Source organism: Microtus ochrogaster, chromosome 8 (genome assembly GCF_000317375.1).
Source record: "Microtus ochrogaster isolate Prairie Vole_2 chromosome 8, MicOch1.0, whole genome shotgun sequence".
NCBI lineage: Eukaryota > Metazoa > Chordata > Mammalia > Rodentia > Cricetidae > Microtus > Microtus ochrogaster.
Genome location: NC_022015.1, coordinates 54541121 through 54560330, shown reverse-complemented (window position 1 = coordinate 54560330; position 19210 = coordinate 54541121). Strand labels below are relative to the sequence as shown.

The window sequence follows — 19210 nt, the reverse complement described above, 5'->3', positions numbered from 1 at the left end:
GACAAGACTCTCTCTCTCTCTCTCTCTCTCTCTCTCTCTCTCTCTCTCTGTGTGTGTGTGTGTTTGTGTGTGTGTGTGTGTGTGTGCATGTATTATCTGGGCAGGAAACAAGGCCAGAGAACATGTAATGTCTATTTTCAATTGTAACATGAAGACACAGTGAGTCCTTTCTTGGGCTAGAGCTAGAATTAACCTCATACCAACTTGGTCTTTACCTTTTTGCTGACCGGTCTTGGTGCTGCAGTTGAACCTGGAACATCATTATTGCCAGAGCAATAGTAAGACATCCGGCTGCAGCTGCGATCAGCAATCTGAAACATATAAACCATGATCCACTGTCAATTGATAGTTACACACTGGAAGGATGTAGCAGCTTCCTGGAAATCACCTCAGAATTCATTTTTATTATCTGTCTTTTTCTGTAATAGGTCCAAAATAAGAGCCCCATATAAATAAAAACAAAAAGAAAGTAAATTAATTTCACTTGCTCCTGAGATGACCACTGCTAATAGTTTAGCGTGCAGCAACATGGAGTAAAAGCACAGTTAAGACACAGGAACCAACTTCGGGAGGACGGTGAAGCCTGAGCACCCACTACTGGGATTCCCCTAGGGGGTAGAGCAGGATGCTTGGGGAGCAGCCATCCTATAAGGATGGTGACAGAAAAACAAAACAAAAACCCCAACAACCAAACGCAACCCTAACCCCAAACAAACACCCCAACAACCAACCCCAACCAACAAAGAAACAAACACTCCAACAATCAACTCAAACCTCAAACAAACAAACAATAACAAACTCCCACAGTTAGAAAGAAAGAAAGAAAGAAAGAAAGAAAGAAAGAAAGAAAGAAAGAAAGAAAGAAAATACTTAAACAGGACAAGAGAGAGTTCAGAGGTCATTCTAGAAATGCTCTAGTCCCAGACACACAGTGATGAACACTGGCCACATGTAGGCAGGCCCAGGAACAGAGGTAAACCCTGCATTGGGACCACGAAGCTAGGCACACGGACTTATAAATAGACACACACAGGCAGGCTATGGGAGGCAAAGGCAAAAAGGAAGACCTCTGACCTCATGGCTATATTTACATAGAATAATACAAAAGTGACACTCTGCTGAAAAGAGTTATACAGTGGATGACATCACCATTTACTTTTGGGTTCCCTAAACATCTGGTGCCAGCCATCTGTGTTGACTCACAGTCTCTGAGAAGTCCGGCATTAATTATCTTGGCCCATGGTGGCTATCCATATCAGAACTATGCTGTCTAAAATAAGCTGGCTTGTATAATCCTTTGTCCCCAACATAGTGCCAAATGCTGGAAGTACTAGAGTGCACGTCAGTTGAAGGCCTGGTGACAGTCCCTTCTAATACCTACAGACTGAAAGTTAAAATACTTACTGCCTGGACCATAAACCATACCAGACTTAGGTTGTGTGGCAAACAACAAAAAGATCAACCTAAGAAGCACATATTACCACAAAGTTTCTGCTGTCAACCTAGGCTTACACCCAAATAACCAGAGAAGGAACATAAAGATGGGATCAACAGCTGCACTCAAACAAGGCGACATAAAGGTACTCTGCACCTGCTTCTAGGTGCACAGCGCCAGCATGCATTCACACATAACATACATAGAGACAATCTGCACTTGTGTACACACAGATTACACAGAGACCATTTGTTCCTGTGCTGGAGATTGTACCCAATGCCCTAAGCATGTATCTGAGGATCTGTTTTAACTGCTAAGTTATAGCCCTAGTCCAGTGGGAAGGAAAGCACTGAGTTTTTTTTAAAATCCAGTCCCAGAAGATATTGGAATATTTCAAATAAAATAGCTGATCAATAAATTCAACCAATGATTTAATCCCAGATGTACAAGTCCCACTGTAGAAACATAAAAGAACTGAAAATTCAAAGCAACATGACTCCTCCAATAATGACCATTCTATAGTAATGGAATCCAATGGAAGTAATAAGATGAAATCCCAGACTAAGAATTTAAAAGGTCAGGCGTGGTGGCACAGATCATTATATTCCCCAAAGTTACCCTTCATAATTGAAGGAGAAAGAAAAACTTTCCACGACAAGCACAAATCACAGAATTTTCATGCCCAATAACTTAGCACACACCAAAGAGAAAGATAAACATATCTAAGAGGCCATAGGAAAGAATAAACCACACTGGAACAGTAAATAAGCAAATGAGGAATAGGAAAATATCTGATCACAATAGAATAGAACTAGAAATAAATAACAAGAGAAATTACAGAAAAAAAATACCTATCAGAGATTGAATAACAATCTATTGAATGATGAATAGGACATTAAAGCAATCAGGAGGAAGGAGCTGAGGAGAGGGTTCTGTGGAGATAATCCCATGGGCAAAAGTCCTTGTCATATAAACTGGTTCTCCTGAGTTTGACCACTGGAACCTACATAAAGGCAGAGGGAGAGAACTGATTCTACAAAGCTGTCCTATGTCCTTCATATGCACGGTGTGCATACTTCTACACACACATACATGCACACATACACACACAAACACACACGCACACACTCATGCACACAAATAAGAAATTTTTTAAAGCTTTTCCTTTCTCAGAGAAATACTGAGTAACTTAGTAATGTACCTCAAGGTCTTACAAAAGTAAGAACAAGCCAAATTTCCAATTAGTAGATATAAAATAAAGAAACAGGAATGAAAAGAACAATACAAAAAAAAAATCAAGGAAACAGAGTTGGTTCTTCAAGAAGACAAAAAGAACGAACAATCCTAGCTAAATTGACCAAAAGAAAGAAAAGTAAGACACAAATGAATAAAATTAGGAGGAAAAGAGAAAGATTACAACAAATGCTGACATAATTCAGAGAATCACTGGAGTGTATTTTGGAACAAATATTCAAGCATTTTGGAAAGATTAGAAGAAATGAACGATAAATTTTTACACATCTATCACCGACCAATATGAAATCAATAGATATAAATAGCTTAAGCAGATCTATAACAGTTACCAAGAATGACACTGTAATAAAGTCTCCTAACTAAAAAATGCTCAGCCATAGATGGAGTCACTGCTGAATTCCTCTAGACCTTTCAAGAAATAACACCGCCCCTCAAACTGCTCAACAAGAAACGGGAAGGAGTGACACCAGACTCACCCTGCTAAGCCAGCATTGCTCCTCACTCAAACAACAATAATAAAATTCTAAGATAAGCCCCCGAGGAACATGAATGTAGAAGTTCTCAAACCCGAAAGATCATTCTCTGATTAAATGGCCTTCCTTCCAAGGACAGTACAGATACTTAAATCAATACCCATAATTCAGCATTTTCATAGACTCAAGGACAGAATCACATGACCTTCTCAATGGATGTAGACAAGGCCTTTGGCAAAGTTCAGTATTCATTCATGATTTAAAAATAATCTCTGGAAAAGTTGGGAATAAAGAAACACATCAACATAATAAAAGCTATATTTTATTCCAAACCTATCGTGCTGGCTAGTTTTATGTCAACTCGACATGAGCTAGTCATTTGGGAAAAAGAGGACCTCAGTTGAGAAAATGACACCTCATATTGGTCTGTGGGCAAGCCTGTGGCAGATTTTCTTGATTAACAAATGATGGAGGAAAGCCCAGCTCACTGTGGACAGTACAACTCCTTGAGCAGCTGATCTTGGATTCTTGGTAAGAAAGCAGGCTGAACAAACCATGTGGAACACGTCAGTAAGCAACAGAGTTCCTCCATGGCCTCTGCTTCAGTTCCTGCTTCCAGAATCCTGCCCTGGTTGAGTTCCTGTCCTGATGTTCCTCAATGTAGACTGTTATCTTAATGTTTAAATAAATAAACCCTTTCCTTTCCAAGTTGCTTTTGATCATAGCGTTTTTTTTTTTTTTACCACAGCAATAGAAACCCAACTAAGACAGCTATATTTAACATTGTATTTAATGGGGAAAAACTCAATCATTTCCATTAAATCAAGAGCAAAAACATAGTGTTTACTTTCTTCACTCTTATTTAATATAATCCTTGTAGTCATTCTTAGCTAGAGTAATAAGGAAAGTATTCCCTTTCTCTATTCTTACTCAATGCAGTTCTTTAAGTCTTAGCTAAAACAATAAAAGAAGCCAAAGAAGAAAAGAGGAAGTCAAATTATTCCTATTTGTAGACAATATAGTTGCATACATAAAATACCCTATCATCTCCACCGGGAAACTCTTGTGAGAGTTTGCTTTCAGCAAGGTACCAGGAAACAAAATTTATATACAGCAACCAGCAGCTTTTCTATATACCAACAACAATCACACCGAGAATGAAATCTGGAAAATAATTCCATTCATAATAGTGTTTTTGTTTTGTTTTGCTTTGTTTTTCGAGACGGGGTTTCTCTGTAGCTTTTAAAACCTGTCCTGGAATTCGCTCTACGGACCAGGCTGGCCTCGAACTCACAGAGATCCTCCTGTCTCTGCCTCCCGAGTGCTGGGATTAAAGGTGTGAACCACCACCACTGCCTGGCTATAATAATCTTAAAGCACACAGAAACAAATCCACCCAAGACAGTGAAAGACTCCCTTAAATTTTAAAGCCTAGAAGAACAATCTTACAGAAAACAGAAAGTGCTCTTGTGCTCATGAATTGGAAGAATGAGTATAATGAAAACAGTTTTAATTCGAAAAGAAATTACATATTTAATGGTACCCCCATCAAAATTCCAATGACAGTCTTTACAGAAAGAGAAAAAAAATCACTAAAATTCATATGGAGCACAGAGAATGCCAAATATCCAGAACACTCCTGAGCAGAAAACGCTGGCGGTATCACAATCAACATCTGATTTCAAATTCCAGCACAGGAGCATGGTGACAAAGCAGCTGACTCTGACATGAGAATGGACATATAAGTCGATGTACTAGAAGAGCCAGAATGAAACCACATGCCGCGGTCATGTGACTTTGGGCAAAGATGCCACAAACGTACATTAGATAAAAACAGCCTCTTCAGTAAGTGGTGCTGGGAAAACTGGGTATCACATGTGGAATAATGAAGCTAGATCCACATCACGTACCCTCTATGAGCATTAACCCAAAATGGAAAATGGATTGAATAATTTAACAGAAAATGAGAAACCCCAACACTGCTAATGTAAGGCACAGAGAAAACACTTCAAAACAGGAGCAAATACTTTGTGAAAGGAACCCCAAGAATTGACATATGGGATTGTTTAAAAGTAAAATGCTTTTGTGAGCAAAGGAAACAACATGTGATAGAAACAGCCCGCAGGAAGCCTTAGATGTACAGGGGAGTAATTCCTAGAGTAGATTAAAGGCACTAAAGACCAAAGAATGGAACAACCCAGTCAATAAATGGACTAAAGAACAAACAGCTCTCAAAAATGAAGTAGAAATGGCCAATAAACGTATGAAAAATATACAGGATCTTTAACCATCAGAAAAATGCAACCCCAAAACTCATGAAGCAAGGCAGATGGGTCAGGAGTCCAAGGCCAGCCTGAGTTACATGAGACTCTGCCTACCCCCCCACCCCCCACCAAGAAAGAGAAGGAGGAAGAGGAAAAATAAAAACATTAACAACAAAACAGTCATTGTGATCATAGCTCTCCTTATCAGAGCAGTTCCCAGCAGAAACACTACTACATGTAAATTAAATAAATATTTTATGACCATCTGACAGTCAACATGAAGGAATCAACCAAGGACCTATCTAGTCATGACGGCTCACATCGATAAACTTAGCATCCAGGAGGCTGACTCAGGAGAATAGCTGTGAGTTTAAGGTCGGTCTGAGTTACATACTGAGTTCTAGGCTAATTGGTTACAGAGTGAGACCTCGTGTCAGAAACTGAAAACAGCAGTTGGTGCATGCCTTTCTCCCCAGCATAGAGGAGGCAAAGGCAGGCGGAGCTCTGAGCTCAAAGCCACCCTAATCTTCCAAGCAACTTCTAGGACAGTCAGGGCTACACAGAAAAACTCTACACAGAAAAACTTTTTCTTCAAAAACAAACAAACATCTAAAACAAGAAAAATACTCAGGTATACCAAACAGTTCCTTCAGTGTACAGGGAGAGCAGGGAAAAAAAGCGTGAGAACAGTGCCCCACCGTGGTTCAATGTGGTACTACACCAAACATCAATTGTCAAAATCCATTTCTGAAAGGGTACTCTAAATTTTCATCTCTTACTACAAAATAATCAGAAAACATCACATTAGAATATATTATATATATAACATATACATTTAATATTTTAATATTTTTAAGATAAAACATAAAGGCAAGGCTCTCAGCAATAGCCACAATCATGCCTTGCCTAGCCAATCAAAAAACAGTAGTGCTGCGCCCGTTTAAAGCCAGTTCTCAGAGTGGTGGGGTGGGGGCCCTTGTTTGGAGCATTTGCTCATTTCTATGTCAAGCAATAACAATGACAAGACATTTATTGCAGCGTTTTTGGATATGCTAAATCCCACGGGATTCTGAACTTTAGAGGAATAAACACTATGGCATGTACATTGTATGTTTTTAAAATCCCAGCTAAAACATCTATTAGTCGTTGGAACTGTCATGATAACGAAAAACAAGGGATGACTGAGAAATTATCATGTGCAAGAGAAGCTTAAGGAGACAGGACTGAAAAATGTTGTGTGGGCCCCGGAGAGAATCCCAGAACAGAGGGGAGAAAGGGACATTAGGGAAAACTAAGGAAATCCAAATAAAGTATAATCTTACATTAATGATAATCATGCATTGATATTGGTTAATAAGCTGTGACAAATGTCCCATTCTAATGTGTGGCACCTACAGCAAGGAAACTGAGTCACTGTGGCTGTGCTGATAACAACCAAATGTTTGAGAATAGCTACACGAAAGGACCTCAAGTGCATGAGGAAATGACGTATGTCTGAGTACCGGACACGACAGATTGCCAGGTCTCATCACTACACACCGTATACACGGATTTAAGATCATACTGCACCCACTGAATGTGTCTGCCTGCTCTGTGCCAACTGAAAATTAAAAACAATAGGCCCTAAGCCCTTTGGAAGGCCCACCCGAGACCCTAACTCAAAATAAATAAAAATGAAACAAGAAAGAGTGCTTGCAATCCTGCCATGCCACAGCTCAGCAGAAGAAACGCCCCAAACACTACTGCACAGAGGGGGACTGCCACTAACGGCGTTGTGACAAATGATTCAAAATAGCTAGACAAGAGTATGTTAGCATCTTACCACAAAGGAATGGAGGATGTACCAAGTACTAAATATCCTAAGCATCCTGACATGATTAGCACACTGTGTACTTATTTATCAAAATACCACACTGCACCCAGAAACGTGTATAGTGTGCGCTGGTTAAAAAGCAAAACATAGAGTTGACGTGGCCTCCAGGAATTGTCATGCCCCTACCTTTGAAGACATGATGTTCTTAACTTCCTCATCCGCTGCACAGTGTGCCCCAGCCAGGTCTGGGTTGCTGCTGCTCATCACGCGGGCCTGCATCAGCTTTGAACTCACGGCGGCAGCAGACGTGCGTCCGTACGTGTGGTATCGGGGGTCAGGAGTGGCAGCAGGGCCCCCTGTTCCCCGGCAGCCAGAGTCATGTCAACAGACAGGACAGAGTCAGTTACGGAGCTTGAGAAGGACCCGATAAGAGGAGTGGGACTAAAATGGAAACCTATCAGATGGGGGCCTTGGAAAGAGGTCTCATTTTGCTGCTGCTGTGAGGGGCAGGGAGGAGACGCTGGGGGAAGTAAGCAGGGCGTGAGGTGGGGAGAGGTGGGGAGGGGTGGGGAGAAGGGGACAGGAGTGGGGAGGGCTGCAGAGAACTGGAGACCATGAGGAACCAGACCCCAAGGTTGCCAGAGTTTCTGAATTCTCAAGCAAAGCTACAAACAGGACTACTTTTGCTTGATCGCTATCTAAATGACGCAACCCTACAACTCATGGGGGAAGGTTGTCCATCATCTACAGTTTTCTTTTGAGGACAGGCATCTACAAAGTTTCAAAGTGAGACCAACTCGAGATTGAAAATTGGACTAACATGACAGATTTACATAAAATATGACTGCGGAGACTAAGTTTATTTGGATGTGGGATTTTTAGAAGTTCATTGATGATATTTTTATATCATGCTACCCAGACATTATGGTTTATTGCCTATGTTAATAACTAAGAAAACAGTGAACTAGATTATTAGCTGGTGGGGGGGATGGCCACTATTTTTTTTATAGAATGAAAAGTTTCAGAACTTCCAGTGGTATCACAGCCATTGAATAAATACTGGTTTTTTTTTTAACTATTATTTTAGAATCCGACATAATCAACAGTTCTCCATCTTTTAAAGCAGATACTTTGCCAGGTCATAAACTGGCAGTGAGGTATAGGCCACTGAGACTAGGCAGGCACAGCACGTGCAACACGAAAAGAGAGAAGGGAGGGAGAGAGAACCATCTAGAAAGCTTTAATTTCAGCATTTATATAAGTTTTACTTTGAAAAATAAAGCTGAACCTTTAATCCCAGGGCAGTGGTATGCGGTGGTGCCCTGCCCTCAGGAAACATTACCTGACTTGGGCGTATCCCTGTGCAGCTCAGGCAGTCGGAACACATAGTGCACGTAGGAGGCCAGCAAGCAGTTTCTCCCATGTTGGTCCTTTCTCAGGTCCTTGCTGTTGTGCAGGCTGTTTGCAATGGCCACCACGGACTCGAAGGCAAACTGGGAGAAGTTTGCTGAGGAGCCAAGAGAAAACGAGAAGTTGAGGGAAATGTTCTCAGGCCAGCGACAGTATGTTCTGGTCACTGACCACCTTAGCCTGGCACAAGAAATGTCGGTGGCAGGCATCTATGTGCCAGGCAGCTCGAGTGTGGAGCCTTGCTCACCACAGACAAGCTTACATTCCCTCTGTATGGCTCAAGCTGGCCTAGAACTCACTGCACTCCTCCTGCCTCAGCCTCCCAAAGTGCTAGAATTAAAGGCATGGTAGCGTAACCCACCATGCCTGGCTCACATTCTGTTCTCTTTCTCAGCAGTTTCTCACAATTGGGATGTGTCCATGTTCATCAGCCATCATTCTCTAAACTCAGCTGAAAACAGGTTACACAGTGGGTTCTGCAGACAGACATCATGTTGAACTTTATCCTTAGGCCCTACCCCAGATCAGCTGAACCAGAATCTACATTTCCACAGGATGCCCAAGGGATGTGAGAGCAATGCGTAAACCTAGCCTACAGGCTCTCATAAAGAGGAGTCTTAATAATGTACACGGTTATGACACTCTCCAGAGCAGCTCCATGCAAACTGTTTGGTCCATACTGTCTGGTGCTCCAACCCCTTCATCATTTGGCTTTAGCCAACTTCGTGCCTGTTTCTGCTCAAACTCAGCTATGTCCTAGTGAGGTAGCTGTCAGATTATTCCATCTCCTTGACTTTACCCATGCTGTCGTCCTCACCTAGAGTATCTTCCTCGCCTCTTGCCACAAAATCACACTGACCACGAAGTCAGATCACCGTTTCCATGCTCGGTCTCATGAAGCCTGCAATGCCCCACAGTGATAGGAATCCAAACCACACCACTCTGAAATTTAGCCTCCCCACGAAGGCTGGGACCCATTCCTAGGCCTGGTGCATGTCTCACAACGTTTGAGGCTCTTCCCTCCCACCGTGTGCCTTTCCTAATATTAGATGGAACAGAAGCAGGTTCCAGGTGAATGCTTGCTGACTAAGTCCTTCATTGTCTTCATGCGGTTATTTATAGGTTTTTTGTTTTGTTTTTTGAGATGGGGTTTCTCTGTGTAGCCCTTGCTGTCCTGTAATTTGATTTGTAGACCAGGCTAGCCTCAAGCTCACAGAGATTTGCCTGCCTCTGCCTCCTGAGTACTGGGATTAAAGGCATGCGCCACCATGTCTGGCTGTGTATAATAAGTGTGTACATATGTTCCTGTGTGCATGTGTATGCACAGGCCAGATACTGACATTAGATGTCTGCTTCAATTGCTCTCCACCTTAGTTTTTTGATAACATGCCTGATCTTGCCAAGTAGGCTATGATGACTGGCCAGTGAGCTCCAAGTATCCTCAGCAAGTAACTCAACTACTGCTCCACCCCAAAAGCTTTAATATTAAGGATCCTACTTCAAGTCATTTTTAGCATTTATTTTGTGTGTGTGTATGTGTGTGTGTGTGTGTGTGTGTGTGTGTGCGTGTGTGCGTGTGTGTGTGCGCGCGCGCGCACGCGCTATGGTGCAAATGTGGAGTTCAGACAACAACTTAAGGCATTCAGTGCTCTCCTTTGACCACGCAGATCCCAAGAATCAAATCCAAGTCATCAAGCCATCTTGGAGACAGCATCTTTATTTGTTGAGCCATCTCAACAGCCCTAAGAATCCATTTTAATATTCTTTCTCACCCCTCTCTCTCTGTTTCTCTCTCACCCTCCATTCCTTTCTCTTCTTTCAAAACACATTTTTTTCCATTTATTTATTTGATTTGATGCATATGAGTGTTTTGTCTGTATAAATGCATGTGTACCTTTTGAATGCAATGCCTGTGGAGGTCAAAGAGCCATCAGACTCCTTGGAACAGGAGCTACAGATAGTTATGAACTTTGTGAGTACTGGGAACCGAACCTAAGCCCTTTGCAAGAACAACAACTGCTTTCAACTGCTAAGCCACCATTCTAGCCCTTCCTCCTTTCTGTTTTAAACACGCAGGGAGTCTGGTCAAGCGGCACTGGACTTGACATTGTGGCAAAGGTTGCCAGGGCTGCTCTCAGCATTCATGGGTTTGTGGAAAGACAAGATTCACTAGGCAAAGCTGCCTGGCCAAGCCACGCCTCCTCCCAGCCCACAGGCCTCTACCTGTCTGGCCAGCGATGACCATGGGCTGCACAGAAAGCTGGAAGAGTTTGTCCAGCACCAGGTGGAGGAAGAGCACCAAGGGCTCCAGGCGGGAGGAGTTCAGGCAGATGATGCTGAGCTTCAGTTCGTGCTCCAGTGTGCTCTCTGTGATCTTCTGGTCAAGCACACGGATAGGGAAGGTCACCTGGCTCTCCAGGGAGTGGCAAAGGGTGAAGAACTTCTCCAGGTGGTTGTCCTGGAAGGCAGAAGGCAGAAGCCTCTCATGAGGTGTTATTCTTTCAATATCCACCCAGGAATTTGGTGGAAGGAACCTCTTAGCTAGTGCCTCAGATTAGAAGGTTAAGTCCCGATGCTTCCAGCAAAGGTAATGGATTTCTTTGTAGAATGTGATGTGTAAAACAGAACCTTTTATACCGGGCTGGCCTCTAACTCACAGAGGTCCACAGAGGTTTCTGCCTCCCAAATGCTGGGACTAAAGGCATGCACCGCCACCACCCAGCTAAAATAGAACCTTTTTAATGACTATTAATCAAAGAAAAAAATAAATCAGGCTTCAACTCACTCCATAGGTACTAGGTATCACACAGCCAAGAAAGGGAGCTAATGAGATGTGTAACCCAGTGGCAGGCCTTGGCATTCCTTACCTGGGTGTGAACGGAAGACACAGCTTGCACTTCAATATTAAATACCCCCTTATGGCCCTCAGCCCACTTGATGGGAGGATTCTGTAAAGGGACTTTCTGTGTTACAGAGAGAGAAAGACAAGAGATTAGCAACGTGATTCCCCTTTGCCATGATTAATGAGCAACTTGTCTGTGAACGGCAGGTTCTACAAACAGAGCTTCCACAGTTAGAAGTCAGGCCTTTCGTTCAAGTTCCATTCTATATCAAACTAGTTCTTTTCACACTGACAAGTCAGCCACACTCCCTGGGCCTTAGCATTTGTTCAAGTGCTAGGAGTTAGTTGGGTAATCTATCTCTAACCTCTCATTCAACACTGATGATCTTGGATGCTGGGAATGCAATTAAATGGTCTTCCCATTAATTGGGGATGTCGGATCCGATATTGGAGGGCCCAGTCTGGGTTTTGTGCCTCTTTCATCAAAATGATAGGAAGCATGCTATGTTTGTAAGGATAGGACAAGGGAGGTAGCAGGAGATGGGGACCCATGGAACTCCTTGAAAGGTACAAACTGGAGCCCAAGCTCACAGAGCTCTACTTGGCCCATGGGGTCCTGGACATTGTTGTGAATTTGTTGTTAATGTTTCAAAGTCAGCAAAGATCATCCAACACATTAATTTCTAACTTGAGAGCTGGAATATTCAAGAACAACAGCCTCATCTACCTGCACAGTTCCGCCTGTGGATCAGCCTCACTTAAGTGACTCGGTGAATTCCTGTAGACACCAGAGTTTACATTTGTAATCTACAACAGAGGCATTTATAGAAATCCATGGGGAATCAATATCACTTTTGAGAGAGACACACACACAAAGAGAGAGAGAGAGAGAGAGAAAGAGAGGGAGAGAGGGAGGGAGGGAGAGAGAACACACATGCGCACATATGTGCACATAGAGGAATGAGAATAACTTTAGGGAGTTGGTTCTTTCCTTCTACTATGTGGGTCCTGGGGATTAAGATCAAACTCAGGTCATCAGGCTTGGTGTCAAGCATCCTTACCCACTGAACCATCTCATTTAAAAATTTAAAAATTGTAAAGTTGAAAAGCCATATTAAAGAACATTATGAGAGCAATTTCAACAGACTATTTCACTTAACACAGCATGGCTCACTCTTTCTTCAAGGAGAAGTCATAAAAATTATTAATAAAAATATTCTATTCTTTTCAATACCAAGACTTTGAAACCCAATCCATATTTTACATGAACAGCTCTGAGTCAGAACTAGTCCGTTAAAGATCTCACTAGCCACCTGATATTGCTGTATTTGATAGTGAGAGTCTGAGGGACTGAGGGTGAATCTACAGGTAGGAAAAGAAAACTGATATTTACTTTAGCATTATTTACCTCGTGATAAGCACTGTCTCAACTAATGTCCATGGCACCACATAGTCAGGTAGGGACTTCATTTCATCTTTGAGAGTCAGAGGAGGAAAGTGATGTGCCCACATTCACACAGTTGGAGAGTGGGAGATTGGTGTTTGGATTTGTCTTAAAAACTCAGGATTAGATAGATGGGTGTGGTGGTACATGCTTGTAGGAAGGCAGAGGTAGAAAGATCAGGAAGGAGTTCAAAGCCACAACAAAATTTCAGGTTTTACCTATGCTTTTGAAAAAAACATAGGAGTCCTATCAAAGTAAAATATGGAGCTTAAAAACCGAAAACCAGGGTTTGCGTTTTCTTGATTTTTAATGATGGCTCACTAGGCAGTGGACTTTGGGGGTCTCCCTGCCTTGTTCAGATGGGGATTACAGCAGCAGGCCTCACCTTGCTTGGCTCTGGAAAAGCAGTTGTGAGGGTTTCTGCAAGGTACTATAGCTGAGGACATAAAGATGAAGTGGAATATGTCCATCCTCAGGCTTGCTAGCCGGGGTGTCAAGGAGGATGCTAGTCTAAAACGGAGGGAAAGAACCAGCCTGGGGGTGACAGAAAATGACAGGGAAGGAAGTCTGTGAAGGGTCTATCCAAGTTCAAGGTTCACCTTAAAACTCCAAAGGACTAAAGGAAAAACTACAGGCTAAATGATCTTAGAAAGTTATGCCAACCAACACCACACAGGCTGCATGTGGACCCCGATTCAGACAAGCGTCAAACACAATCCTGGTGGGGAACAGGAAAGGTAGCTGCTGACTGGATAAAGGATGGGATTCAGGATTATGCTAAATTTTAACAAAGTCCACCAATGATACCGTGACGGCAAGAAAAGGAGTCGTATTTTCATGATACATGATAACATAAATTTATGATTAAGATGATTTGCTTAAAAATAATACTCATTGATATAAACCTCTACTAAAAGGGTGAGAAATTTGATAGTGGGCTCAGAGTCATGGGAGTATCTTTAGACTGAAGTATCGCCAGGAACTGCAAAGACATGAGGAACGGCAAGACAGGAAGAGCAGAAGCTCTGGAGTTGGCATCTTTACAGTCCATCCACCCCGGCTGTGACGGATGACCCATAAGAGGAACTGCTGATTCAGGCCTGGAAACATTCCGAAAGGATTCTTGATAGGAGTAGAATCTATCACAAGTGGGCTCAACCCGTCTCCTAATCTATAGAACCGTGACGTGCAGGCAATTCGAGGTAGCATTGCCTCAGGTGCACGTAGCAGCTACAGGACATTCTGATGTAGTGATGTCTCAATGAGTAACGTTTCTTTCACTGCCAAATACCCCTCCCATCCTGTCGGAACAATGTGCTCTCGGAAAACACAGGGTGCTTGGAGATGGCAACCCTAGAGAATCTCATAAGTATCCTCAGACACATCCTCGGGGATGGGAAGTGGGGGTTGGGAAAGTGATCCCAGACCACAGCAGGGCAGGATACAGCAGCCAGACGGTGCTGGTTACCTCGGCAGAATGTATGGAGTAGTTGGGCGGCAGTTTTTCCAACGCGACTGGGAGACAATAGGATCCGGTTTGAAGACGTTCATTTAAGAGAATCGGCAGCCACTGAAACAGATGATGTCACGAGCAGAGTGGTTTGTATAGCAGCACACAACCCTGGCGATTTATCTAGCTCACAGTCATCGGACAAAACTAAGCAATGATTAGATATTGACCAGATCTCCTTCCGGCAGCAGCGGCTTCAAGCCAGTTCTTTGCACTGTAAATTCCCTGAGCGTTCCTGAGATGGTAATGCCAATGATTTGCTGCTTTCTGGGCCCTTCTGGACTTCCTACAGCACAAGTGTAGTAGCGTTTTTTTTTCTTTATGGTCAGTATTGGCTCCTGTCTAAATATCAATGTTCATTTTACTTTTCATGGCTTTTAAAGAAATATTTTTTTCCACTGAAGATATATATGTACATATATATGCATATATATATAAACTTAAATTCAGAAATAACATACATGGCAATGCTTTTTTAATTAAATAAATGGATATTCGTTAAAGATTTGCTACCCAATCGCTTTCCTTTTGAGGAACCTGTCATTTCTAAGTAAATCCATTTCTATTCTCTGCTACAGTCCAGACTAGCACATTTTACAGTTCTTGACAGGCGACAAGCAAGTGAGCAGACTGTAGGCACTCTCTGCAGGGATGTTGGCTCCATCAGCAATTGCAGAGGGAGGCGGCAAGCTGAAAGTAACTCACTGAATAACCCAGAAGACTCTCTCCGGAGGCCCCTTGCTTCTGCTGACAGCTGATGTGGTAGAAGGTGAAGAGGAGGTGGTGATTTACTGTGAGCTTGGCGGGGAGCTTAATTTTCACTTCTTCATAAAAGTCGGGAGACCTGTATCAGAAGCACATTGGACACATATCACAGTCAGCGAAAGGAGGCCGCCCTGAATGTGAGGCATGGCACCGCCCACCCTTTCCTCCCAAGTGCCTGCGTGATGTGGGGCTTCTCATTTCCTTACTCCTGCTCCTAAGCTGGAAGGCCTCGAGGCTGAACCGACATTATGAGAAACATTCCACCTACACAAAACTGCTCATGATCTGAAGGCTATAGTAGAGAGCAAGGATTTTACCCACACAATGGAAAACACAACTTGATCCGGAAAGAGGATGAGGTTCCAAGTACTGCTCTGGCCTCTTCTCCCATCTCAGCCCCAAGAACGGGCCTGGCATGTGACTGTCCTCACCAATGGACACTGCTAAGGCTTCACAGGCACTGTCATTTAGTCCCCGTGACAAGTCTGGCCAGTGTTTGCCCTGGCTGGAAGTAGGTCAGGGGCAAATGACAAGATGACCAAAGAGAGCTGGGTTTTACTTCCGGTCCTCCTTGGGTCTCAAACCAAGTGAGAAAATACTCTTTATTTAGCACTCTCTATCACCACTTTTGAAATAACCAAAATAATATCAGATTCTTAAATAGCTTTTCATCTCAAAGCCTTAGTTACTTACAAAATTGTGCACTGCCAAAATAGAATTACAGAATAAGTATAAGCTCCCTCTGTCCCCCATTCCCTATGCTGCAGAAATGGTTGGGACAAACACTCATGGAGTCAAAAACCAAACCCTTCAAACCTGGGAGGCATTGAATATTTACAATGTGTGTTCAAGACTCTGAAATATACTCACTTGTTATGGTATGTAATGGCTGTGTACACTTCCTGCAGAAATTCAGGCCCATTGGACTTTCCAAAGATGACCTGTTTGTCGATGTAGAAAGAACCAAATGAAGAGTGACTTCTGTCTCTATCAAATCATCTCTCACATCAACAGGATACAGGTGAGCACATGGAACTGTATGCTCACAGAGTTGTAGTTTATAAGTTAAGGCTAAGTCCTAAAGTGGGCACGGTCATACAGACTAAATGTGGGGTGAAGAGTAAACTGAGGCTTCAAGGGTGGCACGATCATACAGATTAAAAGTGGGGTGAAGAGCAAAGTGGGGGTGCAGACTAACTAGTGACCGAGGCAAAGGTGTGAGACTGGAAAACCAGAAGTTGCTGTGGGACAATGCTCTGTATCCTGTCACTTGTATTTTAAATAAACACCGATTGGCCAGCAGCCAGGCAGGAAGTAAAGGCGGGGCTACCAGGCAGGAAGTAGAGGCGGGGCAAAGAGAATTCAGGAAGGAGGAAACAGTCAGTCTGCAGTCATCACCCAGATACAGAGGATATCAGACACAGAGCAAGCAAGATGTGACTGCCTTGCCGAAAAAGGTACCAAGCCATGTGGCTAACACAGACAAGAATTATGAGCTAAAATAAGTTATAAGAGTTAATAAGAAGCCTGAGCTAATAGGCCAACCAGTTTATAATTAATGTAGACCTCTGTGTGTTTATTTGGGACTAAACGGCTGTGGAACCGGGCGGGACAGAAACCTCCGTCAACAAGAAGTCTTGCCCCTGTCTCAGCACCCAGACACAACATGACAATATCATACTCATTTGTCCCTAGTGAGATGCAAGGATCTTCTCCTCTCCAAGAACAGGGACTTAGCCTTCTGGGAGATTACAGTCTCCACTGCTCTGGCCACCTATGTGCAGATGCCTCATGGAGTATGCAGCAGCACCAAGAGTACATGCATGGGGTCTGCACCGACGGCACTCGGTTTGACTGGTGGACCTGCTCCGGGGCAAATCAAAGAGCCTTTTCCTCTAGATGCAGCAATCCTGAGACCAGGCCCATGGCTTGGCGAGCTGAGATTTACTGCCATTGTCCCTTGGCTGAGTAAGTTGGCCTCACACAGGATCTAGACATGGGGAAGCCCTAGTGGTGAGCTGTCAGGTCTGGGCAGAGAGGACTAGGGGACCCCAACAGACATTCCTTTCCTCCTAAGCACCCTCCCCCTTCCACATTTTTGCCACTGTGGCAAGAGGACACCTTGCATCAGGGAACAGGTGGGAGAGAGGGGAGGCTTTTTAGAAAGTAGATATACGAGGAAAGGAAGTACTAGGAAGAAATTTCTTCCTCCAGAAAAGGATATGAGGCAAAAAGCCAACACTCCACCCCTCTGTACTGTGTATTGCAGGGGATCAAACCAAGGACTTCCATACATGCTAAACAGGTGTTCTATTAGTAGTTGCAATCTCAGCTGACCATTAGCTGAATTCCATTAATTGTGCAAACAGCAATACATCATTAACTAGCAAATTTGGGCATTGTGGGCTTCTTAGATAAAACTATTTTAGTACACTTGGTTTATAGTTTGCCTCAGGATAGATTCATTTCTAAAAGGTGTTGAGGTGGTGTTATCATTACTAGGCTACACTCTGGATTTTTGTAAATGGGGAAGAAATTCCGCCAAGTAGAGAGCACAGTGCCACCCTCTGACTTGTAGAGCATTAGAACGGCTTGTTCCAAGGGCAGTGTGGAGAGATCCTACAAGACCTCTCGGTCCTGTAAAATGGCCTTTAGTTCCAAGGCATGGCATCTCACAATGGCATCATTTGGGAAAGAGACTTAAGACAAATGCTGTTTCCCCACCATCATCTTAGGGACCATACTGGACTAGCCAGAAAGGTCCCTGTATGTGTAGAGTAGGCTATGCTGGAACAGAATACACTGTGTGTGGCTTACTGGCAAAGCATTTGTCTAGCATCATCAAGAGATCTTGGTGGGTGGTGGGCATAGTCTGCATACTGAGAACTCAAGACGTCATCCCTGTGAACTGACAAAGAGAGGATAGCGCCCCTCCCCTCACCCACTGGAGGTAAACGCTACCCTCTCTTTACCGGCATGGCGTTGCTGGGGTCTTCTCCACACATAAACTGGATCTTTATTGTAATGTTGCGGGCAGACGCTAGTTTGTTAGCAAAGTTCAGTCTCTGTGGATAGACGTAGAGAAGATTTCTGGAAAAGAGAGAACCAATAATCAATATCTAGAGTCCACTCCTGCTCACAGACCAACACTTGAACCTGAAGTCTGAAGTAACACTGTCGAGCTGCGTCATCACCTGCTCCTGTGACCCTGGCTATGGTATATCATGATGGCATCTCACCAAGACCATAGGCTCTGCCACCACCTCAGAAAGATAGTGACTATTGATGTCTCACTAGAAAAGGGTAAGTGAACCCAACAGTCAAGTTTGAGGCAAATGAATAGCTGTGTGGACCCGCTTCTGATGGACCATGCAGAGTGTCCCAAGGAAATCATCTAAGATCAGAGCAAACATGGAGAGCCATGCTACAAATGTAATCCCTCTGAACCACTAGGAACAGGCAAGTTCATGTTCAGAATCCCAGTCCTGGTCTGCAAAGAGCGTAGGAGGGGGTTGTTCCATATTTTAAGATGCGACAGTCTTCTAAGCTAAGTAGTTACTGCATTAGAGAGGCCCAATTTGGGAATTAGGCTGATCCTGTCTCCCCAGTTTTCATAGTCTAGTTTTGATTTCAGAATAAATTTGAAAATCTTATTGTGCAATATATTTCATTAGCAACCAGTCATTAATGAAAACAAAAACATTTCGCAGACTATCATTAAACCCTACTTAGTTAGTTCTGTAAGCATTATGGCTGAGTCCATTAGCTTTGTGGAGGGTGAAAGCTGCCTCCCAAGTCTGTATTCTCCAGTCTGTTCTACGCCTTCTACAGAACCTGGTGTTCTGTAGCGTTAACAGGCAAGAAAAGGAGAAGAAAAGGTGGTGGGGGAAGCAAACACTGCTGAAGAAGCCTGGGTCAAATAAACTAAACAGGCTAATGTGTACGTTGAATACCAGAGAAGGGCGGAAGTCTACTCCTCTCCCCAGTGTTTAGAATTCAC

At 43.3% G+C, this 19210-nt stretch overlaps 1 protein-coding gene across 1 annotated transcript in view; it reads right to left on the bottom strand.

Annotated features, from left to right (window-relative positions):
* The window catches only part of Dock8 (dedicator of cytokinesis 8), a 198337-nt gene that overhangs the window by 68075 nt on the left and 111052 nt on the right, over nucleotides 1-19210 (bottom strand). The window contains exons 15-23 of the mRNA XM_005352086.3: nucleotides 18183-18300; nucleotides 16081-16151; nucleotides 15151-15289; nucleotides 14404-14505; nucleotides 11517-11612; nucleotides 10873-11107; nucleotides 8582-8746; nucleotides 7426-7595; nucleotides 216-311 (exon numbers count right to left, since the gene is read on the bottom strand). Coding sequence (XP_005352143.2) covers nucleotides 216-311; nucleotides 7426-7595; nucleotides 8582-8746; nucleotides 10873-11107; nucleotides 11517-11612; nucleotides 14404-14505; nucleotides 15151-15289; nucleotides 16081-16151; nucleotides 18183-18300 — 1192 coding nt within the window. The remainder of the gene's footprint in view (nucleotides 1-215; nucleotides 312-7425; nucleotides 7596-8581; nucleotides 8747-10872; nucleotides 11108-11516; nucleotides 11613-14403; nucleotides 14506-15150; nucleotides 15290-16080; nucleotides 16152-18182; nucleotides 18301-19210) is intronic.